Below are 19,609 nucleotides of genomic sequence, written 5' to 3'. Positions count from 1 at the left end.
ATTAGATTAAAAAGTCCTATGTTCATATAATATTGTGTTGTTAAGGAAAGTTAGCCAATGTACATTATATATTACAAAGAGAGAAACGGTTACTAGCAGTAGTATTTTTATTATGCAAAAAGCTCTATTTTAAAAATCAGTACAATAATTTAGGTACTTGTTAAGTATCTGCTGTATACCACCAATCATGCTAGGTGCTGTGGAGGATACAAAGCAGTTTATGACAGGATTCCTACTCTCAACGAGTTTATGAACAAGCAGAAGACCAGACATGCACAAATAAAACAATAGAGAACATGTTCTAGGCTCACAAAGCCTATCTTTTCACATATGTTTCAGAACAATGTACATCAATGAATTCTATTACTCTAATTAGCAGGCTAAAACATTATAAGTAGGATGTCTAAAAGAAATTCAGGAAGATGCATTAAGTTGAACCATATTGCCAATATTTAACTACTGTGACCGATAAAAATGGCTATTTTGTGTGGTTTTATTGATGGTAAAACTATAATAAAGAGCTAAAGGGAAATAAGATGTCCAGGAATAAAGTTTAAATAATTTTTAGTGGACATTGGGGAGCTGGGGTGACCAGTTATCCTGATTTGCCAGGGACAGGAGATTTTCAGTGCTAACACCAGGAAACTACTTGGCCAATCAGGTTAAGTTGGTCGCTCTAGCGAGCAGCCACATCAGTTCACACACTCCCTTGGTTCAGAATTAGAAGCAGAATAAAAGGTTGGGGCTAACCAGACATTTCTTATATAAATGTTTAAGTGAACAAATTAACCTTATCAAATTTTGCAGCTTTCCCTTTGGGTGCAGTAGCCAGAGGAACTCTTGTGATCTCTACAGGCCAAAATCGACAATCAGCAATTCGCTTCTGAAAACTGCAAATCAAAAATCAGTCCATTAGCATTACATACAAAAATGTGGTTAATGTAATTTAAAGGGAAGTGTTCCTCTCCTTTAAAAAGTAATGGAGGGGCACCTGGGTGGTGCAGTCAGTTAGGCAACTGACTCTTGGTTTTGGCTCAGGCCTGATCTTGGGTTTGTGGGATTGATTCCCGCCTGACTGAGCAGCTTGGGGCTCAGGGCTCAGTGTGACGCCTGCTTGGGAGACTTTCTCATCTCATTCTTCCTTCACCCCTCCCCCCCAGCCCCGCACTCTTTCTCTCCCTCTCTCTCAAAATGAATAAATAACTCTTAAAAAAATAGCAAAATATGCACACATATTTAACATTTTTATTAGGTAGGTGGGTTTTTTAAACCTTCCCAAATCTATAAAATTCCAAAAATAATTCTACTGTACTGCTAGCAAAGGCAAACTTTACATTTTTGAGAGCAATTTGGCAATATGAAGCAAAAGCCTTAAAATGGCCATAATCTTTGACCCAGAAATTGCACTTTTAGTGATTTATTCTAAAGAAATCATCAGACAAGTATTCAAATAGTATAAAATATGTTTATTTCTCCTGTGGAAAAATAAAGTAGGACTTAAACAGTGTCAACTCTGACACGTAAAGCGCTTAGAAGTTGTTGCTCCTGTTCTCAGAACAAAAACAAAAACAAAACAAAACAAAAAAGCTGGTCAGACTGAAAAATCAATGACCTTTCTAAGATCCATCTAAGAATTAAGTTCGTGGGGCAAATCACCACCCTGAAATTTGGAGATAAGGCAAGTATAGAGAATCACAGCTGAGATCAGCTTACAGGTAGGAGAAAGCAACGGAGCCAGCAACTGGAGGGAAACACTTTAATCCAACTGGAGGCTGGATTAGGCAGAGTTATAGACTCCTGGGAGCCCAGTCTTAGGGGATCCCCATAGTTTTTTGGTTTTAAATCAAGGGGCCACATCAAATATTCATGGTGAAGATATGAGAAAAATCCTCTTAGGCAGGAAGAAGGGAAAAGTAACCATTTTGAAATATGCCTGGAGTGTTATCCATAACAAATGCCTACTCTTTAGCGGAAAAGACTTTACCAGAGCCTTATCTGACCCAGGGGAAGGGCAATTAGACAACTCCAGCTCTGCCTAGCCTTCCTGTCTCACATAAGAAGTAAAAAATGCTGTTAAACACTTCCAAAGGTCACAGCCCAGGGAGTCAAACCATTAAAATACTGAGATTTAACCACAGGATTATAAAACACTTCCCGCTTCCCAACACCTTCCCACCATATCAATAGGGTTCCAGTAAAACAACAGTGGATTATAACAGAGAGGCTGCAAAACACAGACTCTACCTAAGAAAAGTTCTTAGGCAAACTGAAACACAATAGGGGAAGAGCAAAAAAGGAAACTGAACCCCCTAGCTCCTACAGATACAGCAAACATTAAACACAGCCCAGCTCCTAGCCAGATTAACAGAAAACTTCACACTAAAACCCCTAATTACCTCACTTATTACCTCATACATAATGTCCAGCTTTCAATAAAAAATTACAAGGAATACTAAAAGGCAAGAAAAAAATACAGAAGAGATACAACATAAGAACTAGATTCAGATATGACACACATTTTGAAATGATCATATAGGGAATTTAAAATAACTATGATAATATGTTAAGAACTCTAATGGAAAAAGCAGACAACCTGTAGATAATGTAATAGGGAGATGGAACCTATAGCAGACAACCTGTAGATAATGTAATAGGGAGATGGAAATGTAAAGAGAAAGATGGAAACCTTAAAGAATAAAAAAGAAGCACTAGAAATTAAAAACACAGCAACAAAAAGGAAGAATTCATTTGATGGACTTAGTGGCTGAGTAAAGGATCAGTGAGTTCAAAGATATGTCAATAAAAACTTCCCAAACTAAAATGGTAAGGAGAAAAAAATGAAAAAATCACCACACAATATTCAAGAACTGTGGAACAATTACAAAAGGTATAACAGGAATAGCAAAAGAAGAAAGAGAAAAAGGAACAAAAGAAATACATGAAGTCATAATGACTGAGAATTTTACTAAATTTATGACAGACCCCAAACCACAGATACAGGAAGATCAGAGAGCATTAAGCATCATAAATACCAAAAAAATCTACACCTAGGCATATCATATTCAAACTGCAGAAAGTCAAAGAGAAAGAGAAAATCTTTAAAGAAGACAGAGGGGGAAAAACTCACCTTACCTATAGAAAAACAAAGATAAGAATTACATTGGATTTCTCTTCAGAAACCATGCAAGTTAAGAAAAGAATGGAATGAAATATTCAAAGTTTTGAAGAAAAAAAAAAACAAACCACCAACCTAGAATTCTGTGTCCAAGGAATTATCTTTCAAAAGTGAAGGAGAAATAAAGACTTTCTCAGTCAAACAAAAATGGAGAGAATTTGTGGCCAGTAGACCTGCCTTGAAAGAAATGCTAAAAGTTTTCAGAGGAAAAGAAAATGATATGGGTTAGAAACTTGAATCTGCATTAAGAAAAGAAGAGAATCAGAGAATAAAATTAAGGTAAAATAAATTTTCAAATTTTTCTTATTTTAAACTGATCAAATAGGTAACGGTTCAAAGTAACAATAGCAACAATGTATCCTCAACAAAATTATCAGCAAGTCAAACCCAATAATGTATATTTATATTATACACAACAGTAATGTGGGGAACCAGAGGTACATAGGAATTTTCTGAAATGGCTGGTCAATTTTTCTGCAATTCTAACGCTGTTTTTAAAAATAGTCTATGAACTGAAAAAGAACACCAGAGTTCCTCATTCAAATATATTGATAATCCTCTATTTCTCATTCTCTCCCTAACCCCCAGGTCACTGTAACAGAGACTGGTAGTTACCCAAACAATATCAAGTGCCCTATTCTTCTTTAGTATCTAACTCCTGATTTAGTCTGAGTAACAATGTGTCTAACAAAAAAGAACTCCCAGCCTCTTGTGCATCTAGAGATGGCTACTGAGATATAAATTGAGGTTGCAGATTCTAGGAAGGTTCTATAAGGGGGGCTAAGACAGCCAACATGTATCCTTTTTTATCCACAAACACTTCCCCCTCTTCCAACTTTCTGCGAGGAATGTGAATGTGAAGGATGGAGCTCCAACACCCATTTTGGACTAGAGACAACCTTGTGGAAGGCACATGTTAAAGAAGGTAGAGCAAAAAGACAGATGGAGTGTGGATACCTGATAGCACTGTGGAGCTACCATACATACCAGCTCTGGACTTGTTTTATATGAAAAGAAATCAGAACCTACCTTGGTTGAGCCACCATCATTAAAAGCCTCTGTTATTAGCAAATATGGTGGAAGAGATTCTCAGATCACCTTAACTCAAATATAGAAAAAATTAACAAAAGTAGCATTTCTTTCCACCTACAGTCTTTGGTGGTTAGCCATATGCCCTTCCTCTTCCTACCTGACCACTGCAGGAGGATCAAGGTAGCAGCGACTTTCCAAGTCCCAAATAATCCTTTTCTTTATGCACTCTGCTTGGTTCCTAAATTCTCTGTCCTGCAAAACAGTAAGAGACTTTTGTTTTCTCCGTGTACCGTGGCTTCGTCCTGCTCAGTCTGTGGGGCATTCTTTTGATGGATTTGATCACAACACTTTTACTACTACTACTACTACTACTACTACTACTACTACTACTACTATAAGTATGACTGCTACTGTAACTTCAATGATCCACATCTTAAATTTTAGGGTACTTTACCATTAATAAAGTACATAATATAAATTATTTATATCCTTACATCAATGCAGTACTAAGTTCCAAATATTCACTCATATAACTTCGATCATCCAGTTCTCAACCCAGGATGCATATTAGAATTATCTGGGAGTTTTTAAAAAAATCACCACCTGGACAGTGATAATAATTTGAAAGTAAATTCTTATGTCATTGATCTCAGTTAGGGCTTGGCCATTGTTATTGTTTTAAAAGCTTTCCAGGTGATTCAAATGAGCAACCAGGGTTGAGAACGAATGATCTAAATGAAAAAATATATATAATGGATTATTATTCAGCCATCAAAAAGAATGAAATCTTGCCATTTGCAATGATGTGGAAGGAACTAAAGTGTACTATGCTAAGTGAAATAAGTCAGTCAGAGAAAGCAAATACCATATGATTTCACTCAAATGTGGAATTTAAGAAACAAAACAAATGAACATAGGGGAAAAGAAAAAAAAAAGAGAGGGGGCAAAACATAAAGGGCTCTTAACTATAGAGAACAAACTGAGGGTTGCTGGAGGGGAGGTGGGCAGGGGATGGGCTAGATGGATGATGGGAATTAAGGAGGGCTCTTGTTGTGATGAGCACTGGGTGTTTTATGGAAGTGATGAAACACTAAATTCTACTCCCGAAACTAATATTGCACTGTATGTTAACTAACTAAAATTTAAATAAAAACTTGAAACAGAAAAAAAATAAATAAACCAAAATGTAATATAAAATCCAAATATGTAAAATAAAATATCTGATCTAAATAAAAATATAAATCAAAGAACAGGATGAATTTTCACTAATCACAATGATGAGAGAAGACACTGCACAATGTTTTTCAAAAATTGCCTGACTTATTTCAACTATTAAAATAGTTAGATACTTAATTCAACCATCTTCATTTTACAAATTATTTTATTGAATGTTTCCACTAATGATTATTAACTCATTCAAGAAACATATGCAACTGTGCTTGCAGCATTTTCCCTGTTCTTGACAAGTATAGGATGTGGAAAGAAAGAGCAAAAGAAGAAATGAAGAAAGAATGAGGGGAGGAAGGAAGGAGGAGAGAGAAAAGGAAGGAAGGAGGAAGGGAGGAATAAAAAGAAAAGAATACTTTCAACAACCTAAATATCCACCAATAGGCGACTGGTTAAGTGAATTTAAGTATGTCCATATACAATGTCATACCATACAGCAAGCGCAAAGAAAGAAAGAATAAGAATAAGAATGTTCTTCAGGTAGCAATGTGGAAAAATCACCAAGATACACTAAAAAGCAAGTTGCAAAACAGTGAGTATGCCACCATTTCAGTAAAACACAAAGAAACAAACAATAGGGAAAGAATACATGTATGTATATATGTGTGTATATAAAGCAAAACTGTCATTTTTCCCTGCTTTCAATATGACTAAGCATTTTAGATACTCAGTTGAAAATAAACAAAGCTTGAAAAATAAAATAAAAATAAACAAATAAATAAACACTTTACACTCTGAGATAAATAAATAGTGTTTTCTTGATGGGTTCTGGTTCTGAAAATAACAAGATTTTGAATACTTCTATAAATCTAGACTTCCTAAAGAAAAACAGTTTATCCCTGACTTTAATGCTGATATCTGTGAGTCAGTCTTTCTGAAATCTTACTCCTTTGCACTCTTTGCAAGGAAACTTCACTCTTCTAACTGTTTTTGTTTGTGAGTCTTCCTTTTTTCCTTTGAGTATATATATTTGCTTTTATATGCATAATCTATGACCATATTACTACCCACTCAAAAATAAATAAATCTGTGGCACTGGGTGGTTCAGGTTGTTAAGTGTCTGCCTTTGGCTCAGGTCATGATCCCAGGGTCCTGGGATCCAGCCCAGAGTAGGGCTCCCTGTTCAGTGGGGAGTCTGCTTGTCCCTCTCCCTCTACCCCTCCACCTGCCCTGCTCATGCTCTCTCTCTCTCAAATAAATAAAATCTTTAACAATTTTTTAAATGAATAAATAATTTAAAATAAAGAGTAAATTTGAATTTAATAAGTTGTTTTGTTTGTTGAACTTAAGAAGTCAGGAGACATTTTCGTCAGCATTAGATAATTGTTTTATTTTAACAAGTAACAAATATATGTAAATTAGAGTGATTTTAAAAATGTTTTAGCATCTGTCGGTGCACTTAGTTTATCACCAAAAAACTGCATAATTCTCTCACCTCAGGGTGGTTGAGTTCTCCTTCTTCTTCCTCATAGGGCCCACCAATGATGAAAGTATCAGGAATGTTATTAGCTCCTGGAGCCAGAATGTTGGCAATTGGCCATTTTTTGGGCCTGGGAACAGGTTCTCTTTCCCCTCCAAGCTTCAGAGTTCCATTCTTGAACAAAATGGGATAGTCTTTCTACAGAATAAATTATCATACATCAGGAAATTTTGTAAAAGACTTCAAAATGAACAAAAAAGATTACTGAAGTATCTTTTCAATGTAATGGTGGGTGTTGTCTAACAGACCCTTCCTTCTGAGATTATCTGATTCTACGGAAGAGCCTTTGCCCTTCGTTATCTTTGTGCTATTTTATAATTATTTAATTTATAAAAAAGTGATTGTCCATAGATATGCAAATAAATTTTGTTCAGTGGAGATGTAATTGATTATTGCCCTATAGCTGATGATGAGTTTAGAATTATTAGCAAATTCATTTTAACATTCCTGATTGCTTATATATGGGTTATTTATTCAGATTATCCTTTGAACACCCCTCGGTTTAAATCCTTTTTGTTATTTTATATCTATATGAGAGTTATGATATACTTTTTAAAAATTACCTTTTTAAAAACAAATCTGACAAAGGATTAACAATATAGGCACTTTTCTACCTATAAATTTATCTAAAATATACTTGCAATAGAATTGATTAAGATATAAATAGGCAAATTATAGAAGGGGAAATTAGATAATCCACCATTTAAATAAAAACATGCTACATATCCTTAATAACAATTGCAATGAACATTAAAACAATGAGATATCATTTTTTTAAAAGATTTTATTTATTTATTTGACAGAGACAGCCAGCGAGAGAGGGAACACAAGCAGGGGGAGTGGGAGAGGAAGAAGCAGGCTCATAGCGGAGGAGCCTGATGTGGGGCTCGATCCCAGAACACTGGGGTCACGCCCTGAGCCAAAGGCAGACGCTTAACAACTGTGCCACCCAGGAGCCCCAAAACAATGAGATATCATTTTAAACGACAGATTGGCAAAATCTGTCTGAAAATAACAAGCGTTGGCAATATTGTGAAGGGAATATATTCTTATACACAGTTGATAGAAATATAAATTGGTATAACTATGGAAAGCAATTTTGCAGTCTCCAGTAAATTTAAAATTGTCATACCCTATAATTCAACAATTCTGGTTCTTTGGGTTAGCTTAAAAAAACTTTTGTGAAGGAGAGACATTTCCGGAATGGCAGAGTAAAGACCTGTGAAAATCTGCTCCTCCATAAAAACAAGAATGCTGGCAAAAACTGTCAAAATAAAGCATGCCAAGACCACTCAATGGAGAAAGGACAATCCTTTCGATAAATGGTACAGAAAACGAATGATCCACATACAAAAAAATCAAGTTGTACCCTTACCTTAAACCAGATACAAAAATTAACTCAAAATGAATCAAAGGCCTAAACATAAGAGCTAAAACTATAAAACTCTTAGAAGAAAACTCAGAGGGTAAACTTCATGGCATTGGATTAAGCAATGATTTCTTGGTTATGACACCAAAGGCACAACAAAAGAAAGAAATAGATAAATTGGACTACATTAAAATGAAAAAATTTTGTGCAGCAAAATATACTAACAACAAAGTAAAAAATGGGAGAAAATATTTGCAAATCACATATCTGATAAGGGATTAATAGCTAGACTATATAAAGTACTCTTAAAACACCAACAAAAAACAACCTGATTCAAAAATGGGCAAAGAACTTAAATAAACATTTCACCAAAGAAAATAGACAAATGGCGATATAAGGATGCAAAAAGATGCTCAACATCATCAGCCATTAGGGAAATGCCAATCTAAAACACAAGGAGATGCCACTTCACACCTATTAGAATGGGTGTTATCATAAAACAAAAAATAATAAATGTGGACAAGGATATGGAGAAATTAGAACCCTTTATACTGCTGGTGGGAATGTAAATGGTGAAGAAGAATTGGAGGGTTCCTACTGAAATGTAGATGGCAATAAAACAGATGGCAGTATTAATGAATTATACCTTTTTAGCAAGCAATTTGGAAATCTCTATCAAGAGCCTCAAAAAATCCAACACAATTATTCCACAGAAATTTTAACTAAGAGGGGCACCTGGGTGGCTCAGTCGATTGAGCTGCTGTCTCTTAATTTTGGTTCAGGTCATGATCTCAGGGTCATGGGATCCAGCAGCGCATGTCAGGCTCTGCAATCAGCAGGGACTCTGCTTGAAATTCACTCTCCATTTCCCCCTGCCCCTCTGCCCTACGCACCTGCACTCTCCCCTCCCACCAAAATAAATAAATCTGAAAAAAAAAAGAAAAATAAAGGAAATTTGGACTAAGAAAATAACCTGAAATTAACATAAAGTTTTATATAATTAAGCACACTGTACAAAATTCACAAAATATATGCATAAAAGTAGTATAGAAACACATTAAAAATAGTCAATTTTGAAATTTTTTACATATTTTCCACCATAAATATGTATTTATTGACAAAAACTATATGAAATGTATACTATTATGTATATGTAAACTATAGATATCTACATATAAAACAGAAGTAAACTTTATTTTTTAAACCTAAAAAAAAAATCTCAGCCATTAATAGAGCTTGCTTAGAATGAAATTTTAGCAGGTGAGGAAGAGATGACTATATGAGTATTTAAATCTATATAACTATCTGGCTGTAGGGCTTTACCTCTCCAACTGATGGAACTTGCAGACCAACCATGTAGTTCTGCATAGGCCCTACTGGAATGAAAGATTCAGGCACAGAGTAGGCAGCCTCCAATGTGACTTTCAGTAGATTGCCTCCTAAGATTTGCGCTGTGGTCAATAAGGGTTCTGCCACAAATACTTTAACTGCAAGACTGCACTGCTGGAAAAAAATAAAATTATGCAGCATAGTGAAAATGCCAGAGGCCTTCCCCCCTTTTTTCATTATCTTATTTGAATCTCATATCACTGTTCAAGGTAAGAAGGTCAAGTTTAATTATTTCTATATAGAGGATTCAAATAACTTCCTCTAGGTCCCATGAGTTAGAACTATAGCCGAGATGAGACTCTTATTCCTAAGCTAGAGGCCTTACCCCTCTATCATACTGAGGTAACATATGCATATGAATACATATAGAAGAGGAATTGGAAAGTTCTATACTGAAACATTAATGGTATTTTCGCATGAGTGACATTGGGTTGCTTTTTTTGCCAGTTTATATACTGTGACTATTTTTGTAATTTAAATGAAGTGCTTTTTAAAAATTAGACTCAACCAAAAAATTGCTAGAACTGATACAGGAATTCAGCAAGCTCACAGGATATAAAATCAATGCACAGAAGTCTTTTGCATTTCTATACACCAATAATGAAGCAGCAGAATGAGAAATCAAGGAATCAATCCCATTTACAATTACACCAAAACTATAAGATACCTAGGAATAAACCTACAAAGAGGTAAAAGACCTGTACTCTGAAAACTATAGAACACTTTTGAAAGAAATTAAGGAAGACACAAAGAAATGGAAAATCATTCCATGCTCATGGATCGGAAGAACACATATTGTTAAAATGCCTATACTACCCAAAGCAGTCTACACATTCAAAGCAATCCCTATCAAAATAACACCAGCATTTTTCACAGAGCTGGAAAAAACAATCCTTAAATTTGTATGGAACCAGAAAAGAACCCAAATAGCCAATTAATGTTGAAAAGGAAAACCAAAGCTGGACACATCACAGTTCTGGACTTCAAGCTGTATTATGAAGTTGTAATCATGAAGACAGTATGGCACTGGCACAAAAACAGACACACAGATCAATGGAACAGAATTGAGAACCCAGAAACGGACCCTCAACTATATGGTCAACTAATCTTTGACAAAGAAGGAAAGAATATACAATGGAAAAAAGACAGTTTTTTCAACAAATGGTGTCAGGAAAATTGGACAGCCACATGCAGAAGAATGAAACTGGACGACTTTCTTATACTATACAAAAACAAAAATTCAAAATGGATGAAAGATCTAAATGTGAGATAGGGATCCATCAAAATCCTACAGGAGAACACAGGCAGCAACCTCGTTGACCTTGGTCACAGCAACTTCTTACTAGACATGTCTTCAGAAGCAAGAAAAACAAAAGCAAAAAATGAACTATCTTCATCAAGATAAAAAGCTTCTGCACAGCAAAGGAAATAATCAACAAAACTAAAAGGCAACCTACGGAATGGGAGAAGACATTTGCAAATGACATATCAGATAAAGGGCTAGTATCCAAAATCCATAAAGATTTTATCAAACTCAAACCCAAAGAACAAATAATCTAATCAAGAAGTGGGCAGAAGACATAAACAGACATTTTTACAAAGAAGACATACAAATGGCTAAAAGACACATGAAAAAATGTTCAACATAACCCGGCATCAGGCAAATACAAATCAAAACCACAATGAGACAGATAACACCTCACACTAGTCAGAATGGCTAAAATTAACAACTCAGGAAACAACAGATGTTGGCGAGGATGCAGAGAAAGAGGAACCCTCTTATACTGTTGGTGGAAATGCAAAATGGTACAGCCACTCTGGAAAACAGTACGGAGGTTCCTCAAAAAGTTAAAAATAGAGCTACCCTATGACCCAGGAATTGCACTTCTAGGTATTTATCCAAAGGATAAAAACATAGTGATTCCAGGGGGCACCTGCAGCCCAATGTTAATAGCAGCAATGTCCAAAATATGGAAAGAGCCCAGATGTCCATCGACTGATGAATGGATAAAGAAGATGTGGTGTATATATATACAATGGAATATTACTTGGTCACCAAAAAGAATGAAATCTTGACATTTGCAGTGATGTGGCTGGAGCTAGTGTATTATGCTAAGTGAAATAAGTCAGAGAAAGACAAACACCATATGATTTCACTCACAGGTGGAATTATAAAAATGACACAGATGAACATAGGGGAAGGGAAGGAAAAATAAAATAAGATGAAAACAGAGAGGGAGGCAAACCATAAGAGACTCTTAACTGTAGGGAACAAACTGAGGGTTGCCGGAGGGGAGGTGGACGGGGGGATGGGGATGGACATTAAGGAGGTCACTTGATGTAATGAACACTGGGTATTATATGCAACTGATGAATCACTAAATTCTACCCCTGAAACTAATAATATACTATATGTTAACCTGAATTTAAATAAAATCGGAAGGAAGGAAGGAAGGAAGGAAGGAAGGAAGGAAGGAAGGAAGGAAGGAAAGAAAGGAAAGAAAGAAAGAAAGAAAGAAAGAAAGAAAGAAAGAAAGAAAGAAAGAAAGAAAGAAAGAAAGAAAGAAAGAAAGAAATTTTAGGGTTTGTTTTTTAATTAAATATTTGAGAATCATATTCTTTAATATATTTCCATTTTTCACAGATGAGAAAGTATTTCTTGGCAGCATGAACAAGCTCAAAAATGAGTTTTTTAGAAGAACTACCAAAGATTTGATTAGTTAGTGATGTATCTGAGTAGGGCTGTCAAGATAGCTTTTTTTTTTTAAATTAGAGAGGAGAAAAATAATTTGTTCATTTTTATTTTCTTAGACATCAACATTAATAAGAATAATTAATATTATTTGTTAAAGAATTACATATTCTACTGGGGCGCCTGGGTGGCTCAGTCAGTTGAGTATCTGACTCTGGGTTTCTGCTCAGATCATGATCTCAGGGTCTTGAGATTGAGCCCCACTTTGGGCTCCACACTCAGCGGGAAGTCTGCTTAAGATTCTCTCTTTCCCTCCCCCTGCTTGCACACATGCATGCTCTCTTTCTTTTTCTCTCTCTAAAATAATATTTAAGGAAAAAAAAGAATTACATATTCTACTAATGAGAAATTTCCAAGTCGTATTTCCAATAGAAGTTCTGATTTGGCACATGTGCTTTTTCTTTTTTACTTTATTTTATTTTTTTCTGGGAAAACCCCAAATCTTTAATTTTTCTCCTTGCCTGGCATGGCCCAGACTTGAGACACTTGAGCTCAGCAAACATGATACAAATATCAACCCCCGGGGCCCTTGAACCATCACGTTAAGTGCGGGCAGGGGAAGACCCTTCTTGATACCCCTCAAAGTGCATTACAGACTGGCCCCCATGCAGCCCTGAAGTTGGCCCATCAGCACCCTGACAAGTCCATGGGCTGATGGGCATGGAGCGTGGGAAATGTGCTTTTTAATAAGAAAATATTTTTTCAGATATATATGTATATACCTATATACACACACACAGATATAGGTATAGATACAGATATATAAGTATATATCTAACATTTTCACATAGGATACAATAGAAAGAAGCTTTAAAACGTGTATTGGTTAGAATGATACAAAGATTAGCATGTCTCCTGTGCAAGGATGACAAATTCATGAAAAATTCCATATAAAAAATAAAATAAAATAAAATAAAATAAAATAAAATAAAATGTGTATTGGTTGCTCATTATATGCCAGGCACTTTACCACAGCACTAGGAATATAAAGATAAAGAAGACATGGCCCCTTTTATTATGGGATTCATATTGTAATTCTATGATTTATGATAAATGCTATAATAGAGACCTGTACAAATACCCTAGTCAAGAAGCACCAAAGAGGAAGTGAATAATTAATTACTGGGGTGGGAAGAGAGATGGTGATGACTAAATTGACTTTTATAAAATGAATAAATAAAAGTTTGCAATTTAGATAAGCAGAGAAAGGAAAGAGAAAATAATTCTGAACAAAAAGAAGAGTTTATGTAAAAGAGGATTGAAACAGCATGGTGTATTTTGTTCACGTGTAGGTAGTTGAGGATTTTAGAATATGAAGTATAAGAAGCGGAGTCTGAGAGATGACAGGTTCCTATTATAAAAGCTGTTCCATGCCTGCTAAGGAATCTGGACCTTAACATGTAAGCAGTTGGGGAAGCCATGAACTACATGGTACTGAACAGGGGATGAGATGTGATCGTATTTACTTATAAGTCACCCGGCAAGCAGTGAGAAAGCGGAACAGGAGGGAGGTAAGGGCAGTTACAAGGCTTCTTGTAATGTTCCAATGAGAGGTTATAAGGAAATAAAGAGTAGGAACAAAGCTAATAAGAGAAGAGTCCACAGGCACTTAGGAGATCTAAAAGGCTGGATTTGCTGAAAGGCAGATTTGGGGATTGGTTGTATTTAGGGTCCAAGGAAGCACTCATACTGGTGACTGTTACATAATGAATAACCTCCCCCTGCAACCAGGAATATGAACACAGACTAAGAAGAAAAGATGGCCAAGGTCAGAACCTTCACACGTAAGACACAGTCAGAGGAAAGAGGTCTGGTGCAGGAACCAGAGAACATACAGTCAGTGAGCAGGAAATGAGAACACCAAAGGAAAGAAGATTTTAAGAAAGAGAGGCATTGAAGAATGTGACACCTCTGATCAACATGTCTCTGAAAAGATAAGTAAAATGTCCCTAAATTTTCTAAATTGTGTAACTCAATCAAGACAGGGAATACTTGAAACCTGTCTTTTCCAAGGACAGGTTTATGTCATTTTATTCTTGAGAATAACCAGTACAGATGCTTAAATATAAAATTAGTGAGAATTCTCAAGTGAATGAAAATTAAGTGTCATATATTTTTTCATTGAATGTGTAAAACAAGTAAACACAGGAATACTATGAGCAAACATCCTAAGGACTAATAATCCATCTGACTAATTTTTCTTCTAAAGATAATATAAGGAAAATCAACAGTTTATAAGCAGGGAGACTGGACCAATGAAGGCAGACTGAGCTCAGATCCATCCCTCTTTCTAGCACAAGTCATATGATATTATAGAAAGATACTAAATTATACCTATACATCCAATAAAAGAATAATGCTATGATATCCCTGGAAAATAAGAAATATTATCAATGGACTACATATTTATAGGAATCTTAGAAAGACATAAAGCAAATTAAATCAGATCTTAAAACAAAAAACCAAACAACCTAGAAGAAATCAATCACAGTCTAAAATAAGAGAGGGAGAGGACCACAGCAGACGCAGGAGTGGATTATGGCAGTCCAAGGTCAGAATCAACAAAGAGGCAGGAAGGGACCCACAGCAATGGCTAATTAGGGAAACTGCATTCAGAATAGTTGGGTCATTTGGACCCTTCTCTCTCTTTTACTTTTGCAAAACAGAAGGCAGCTGTAGTATCTGCTGAAAATAAGTGCACTTGCATCAGAGAGGCAAAAGTAATGCCCCAAGAAGCTACTCATCCCCAGGAAGATGGAAAAACAGCCCAGAAGACAAACCAGACTACCAGAGCCTACCAATTCAGGCTTACTGTGCCAGAAAGTGTGTTAGGTGCATTCACGTATTATTCAATTTAATCCATCAGGACATAGCTCAAGAGGCATTTCCATGGTTAAGCTTTCTCTACATGTACCCCTGGGCAAAGTAAGCAATAACTACTCTGTGCCCACATGCCCCACTCCACTATTAATACACTGATTTTAACCCATGACGTATAGATTATGGACTCTTAAAGTAGAACTCTGATTTATTTATTTTTGTTTCCCAGAACTTAGCACTCTGTGCGCCTGTGAAAAGAATATACCTGATGAACTGGACTCAACTGAATCAAATCTTTATAACAGACTTGGTAGACTGAACAGCTGAAAGTTAAGATTCATAACTCTGATTACCTTAACACCTGACCGAAGAGGTTCTAAAGGCGAGCCTGGCACAGGGTGCAAGGGGACCGTCCTTTCAAACGAACTCTCTCCTGCAAAAAGAAGGCAAATCAAGCCATAGGAAGAAGGGTTAGGCAGAGATAAATGTGCTCATCTTTTTATCAAATCCCTCAAATCCACTGAGGCTTATTTTTGCACTTCTCTGGAGCTAAATTTTATGAGCTTTCCTATATCTGCTTTTGAGCAAATAACACATCTGACCTTCCAGTAAAGGAAGAAGGTCCACCACAGCTTGACCAAGAATTAAGGTCTTCTCATCTTTCTGTTTCTTTTCCTTTGGTAAAACTTCAGTCATAGTTACTAGAAAAATCAAAACAAAGAAAATGAGAACATGTCTGGGTCATCCATCAGATAATTATGGTGCAGCAAAGAAAGAATTGTCAAAGAAATTTAAGAGAAATTAACTTGAAACCTGAGAAGGCACCATTATTAGTGACTTCTGGTGGAAAATACTGAACCACCTCAGTGACCTATTAAACTTTTTACATACATGGTACAGTAAAAAATAGACTTTACATCATAATCATGTACACACATATGTATAAAAGTAACTGATACTTATGATTAAAACAAAGTTCCATATAATATTCATACTTACTGACTGAAAGCCCTTAAGCATTTTGTATTCTATTTCATGTATTAGAAATCACTGGTCATGATCCCCTTCAATCAATTTTAGGAATGAGTAGAAAGTCGCAATCTGCAGTTTGAAAAATACTGTTCTACATCTTACCACTTTGCCTAGCATAGGACTTAGCAAACTTAGAGTGATTTACAGAGCATACACGGTATGTACCAGGTTTTTCACTGCAGCATTACTTGGTGTATGTGCTTATTTGTTGCGAAAAATTTGAAATACACAAAAAAGTAGAGAGATTGGTATACCAAATGAATATCTATATAGCCATCACCTGGATTTAACAATAGTTAACATGCTGTCATATTTACTTCATCTATTCTTGTTTGTGGAAATACTTTCAAGCAAATTACAGACATCATGACATTTTACCCCTAAATATTAAAGTATGCAAATTCAAAATATGGCATTTTCCTACATAATCACAATAACTTTATCAATCTAGCAAGTATATAATAATAAAATTAAGTATAATTACTTAATTTATCTAATGCCCAGTCTACATTTAATATTTAATTATCCCAACATTGATTTTGTAGCTTGTTTGTTCAAACTAGGATCCAAAGACTGACATGTGCTTTCTTTGGATGAGAACATCCGGTTCTCATGTTTTTACATTTCTTTTCACTTAGAACAGTCTTTTCTCCCACATACATTTTTTTTCTATGACACTAATTTGTTGAAGACATCAGGTCAGTTGTTTTATAGGCTGTCTCATTTTTTGGATATGTCGCCCCCTCCCCCACACATGTGTTTAATTTGTTTCTCAGTTCTTGTTTCCTGTAGACTTAGGCTCATCTTCAGTATTTTTGGCAAAGATAATACAATTTGATAACACACATGCCTATGTGGTATGTTATCAAGCTCTATGATCTTTGTTTTCAAAAGTAATTGCAAAATATTCTTTTTTAATGTCTTTTTTTTTATTGTGGTAACATACATATTAAATTTACCATCTTACACAATGGTATTAAACACATTCACATTTTTGGTGCAACCATCACCACCATCCATCTTTGTAACTCTTTTCATCTTCCAAAATTGAAACTCCATATCCATTAAACAATAATTCCCATTCTCCCCTCCCCCTGGCAACAACCAGGATTCTTTCTGTCCCTATGTATTTGATTATGTACCTCATACAGCATTTGTGTTTTTGTGACTGGCTTATTTCAGTTAGTATATTGAACTCAAAGTTCATTTATGTTGTAGCTTATGTCAGGCTTTCTTTCTTTCTTATGGTTGAATAATATTCATTTGTATATATACACCACAGTTTGCTCATCCATTCTGTCAACAGACATGTAGATTCCTTCCACATTTTACCTTTTGTGAATAATGCTGTTATGAACATCAGTGCAAAAATATTTCTTTGAAACCTGCTTTCAATTATTTTGGATATATTCCCATAAGTAAAATTGCTGGATCATATAATTCTATTTTTAATTTTTTGAGGAATGACCAGCTTCCACAGCGACTATACCATTTTCCATTCCTGCCAAAAGTGCATACAGATTCTGATCTGTCCACAACCTTTCCAACAGTTGTTGTTTTCTGTGTTGTTTTTTTTTTATAGAAACCATTCTAATATGTATGAGATAATATCTCATTGTAGTTTTGGTTTGCATTTCTCTAATGATTAGTGATGTTGCACATTTTTTCATGAGCTCATTGGCCGTTTGTGGATGTTTGGAGAAATGTCTATTCAAGTCCTTCGCCAATTTTTGAATCAGGTTGGCTTTTCTTGTTATATTCTAAATACTAATTCTTTATCAGATATATGATTTGCAAATATTTTTCTGCCATTCCGTGAGCTGTTTTTTACTCATAGATAGGTCTTTTGATGCACAAGATATTTAAATTTTCAATAAGTCCAATTTCTCCCTTTTTAAAAAAGATTTTATTTATTTGTTTATTTATTTATTTATTTTAGAAAGAGTGGTGTGAGCAGTGGGGGGGGGGGGAAGGGGTGGGATCTCAAGTAGACTCCATGCCAAGTGCAGAGTGCAACAGGAGGCTTGATCCCTTGACCCCAAGATCAAGACTCCGAAACCAAGAGTTGGCTGCTCAACTGAGCCACCCAGGTGCCCTTAATTTCTCTCTTTTGTTACCTGTGCCTTTAGTATCCTATCCAAGAAATCATTGCCAAAACTAATGTCATGAAGCTTTGTGCTATACATTCTTCTAAGAGTTTTATTGTTTCCAGTCTTGCATTTAGGTCCTTAATCCATCCTGAGTTAATTTTCATATATGGTGTTAGGTAATGATCCAAGTTCATTGTTCTGTATATTGGTATCCAGTTTTCCTAGCACCTATTGTTGAAAAGACTGTCATTTCCTCTTAAATGGTCTTGGCATGCTTGTCAAAAATCATTTGACCATATGTAAGGGTTATTTCTGGGCTCTCTATTCTACTCCATTGTTATATATGTCTCTTTCTGTCAATACCATACTTTTTTGATTACTCTAGTTTTGTAGTAAGTTTTGAAAACAGCAAGTGTGAGATCTCCAACTTTGCTCTTTTTCAGGATCATTTCAGCTCTTTGGGGTCTCTTGTATTCCATATGAATTTTAGGATGGATTTTTCTATTTCTGCAAAAAAAATCATTGGGATTTTGATAGGGATTTCATTGAATCTGTAAATCGCTTTGAGTAGTATTGACATTTTAACAATATTAACTTTTCCAATCCATGAATATGCGATGTGTTTCAATTTATTTGTGTCATCTTTAATTTCTTTCAGCAATGTTTTGTACTTTTCATTGTACAAGTCTTTCATCTTCTTGGGTAAGTTAATTCTTAGGTATTTTATTCCTTTTGATGGAATTGATTTATAACTTACCTTTCATGTTGCTCATGGTTACTATACAGAAATGCAACTGATATTTGTATGCTGAATATATATACTGCCTTTAAAAAAAAGATTCATTCATTCATTCATTCATTCATTCATTCATTCATTCATTTATTCACTAGGAGAGTGGAGGAGAGAGGCCGAGGGAGAGAGAAACCCAAGCAGACTCTGTGCGTGGAGCCTGACATGAGGCTCAATCTCACAACCCTGAGATCACGACCTGAGCCAAAATCAAGAGTCAGATGCTTACCTGACTGAACCACTGAGGCAACCCATATCCTGCTGTTTTACCAAAATCATTTATATAATTTATTCTGGTGTGTGAGTGTGTGTTATCTTTAAGGTTTTCTACATATAATCACATATAAAACTGATCATATAATCTGCAACAGAGATCATTTTACTGCTTCCTTTCCAATTTGGATGTCTTTTTTCTTTTTATTGCCTAACTGCTCCGGTTAGAACTTTTTTTTT

The 19,609-nt window shown here is 35.4% G+C and overlaps 1 protein-coding gene across 1 annotated transcript in view; it reads right to left on the bottom strand.

Annotated features, from left to right (window-relative positions):
- The window catches only part of CFAP70 (cilia and flagella associated protein 70), a 99,071-nt gene that overhangs the window by 65,917 nt on the left and 13,545 nt on the right, over positions 1 to 19,609 (bottom strand). The window contains exons 3-8 of the mRNA XM_045783586.2: positions 15,847 to 15,945; positions 15,598 to 15,677; positions 9,607 to 9,786; positions 6,870 to 7,052; positions 4,365 to 4,459; positions 791 to 890 (exon numbers count right to left, since the gene is read on the bottom strand). Coding sequence (XP_045639542.1) covers positions 791 to 890; positions 4,365 to 4,459; positions 6,870 to 7,052; positions 9,607 to 9,786; positions 15,598 to 15,677; positions 15,847 to 15,945 — 737 coding nt within the window. The remainder of the gene's footprint in view (positions 1 to 790; positions 891 to 4,364; positions 4,460 to 6,869; positions 7,053 to 9,606; positions 9,787 to 15,597; positions 15,678 to 15,846; positions 15,946 to 19,609) is intronic.

Source organism: Ursus americanus, chromosome 6 (genome assembly GCF_024610735.1).
Source record: "Ursus americanus isolate L20-20 chromosome 6, mUrsAme1.1.p, whole genome shotgun sequence".
In the NCBI taxonomy this organism is placed as follows: Eukaryota; Metazoa; Chordata; class Mammalia; order Carnivora; family Ursidae; genus Ursus; species Ursus americanus.
The sequence above is the reverse complement of the archived record's forward strand: the minus strand, read 5'-3'. Positions and strand labels throughout refer to the sequence as shown.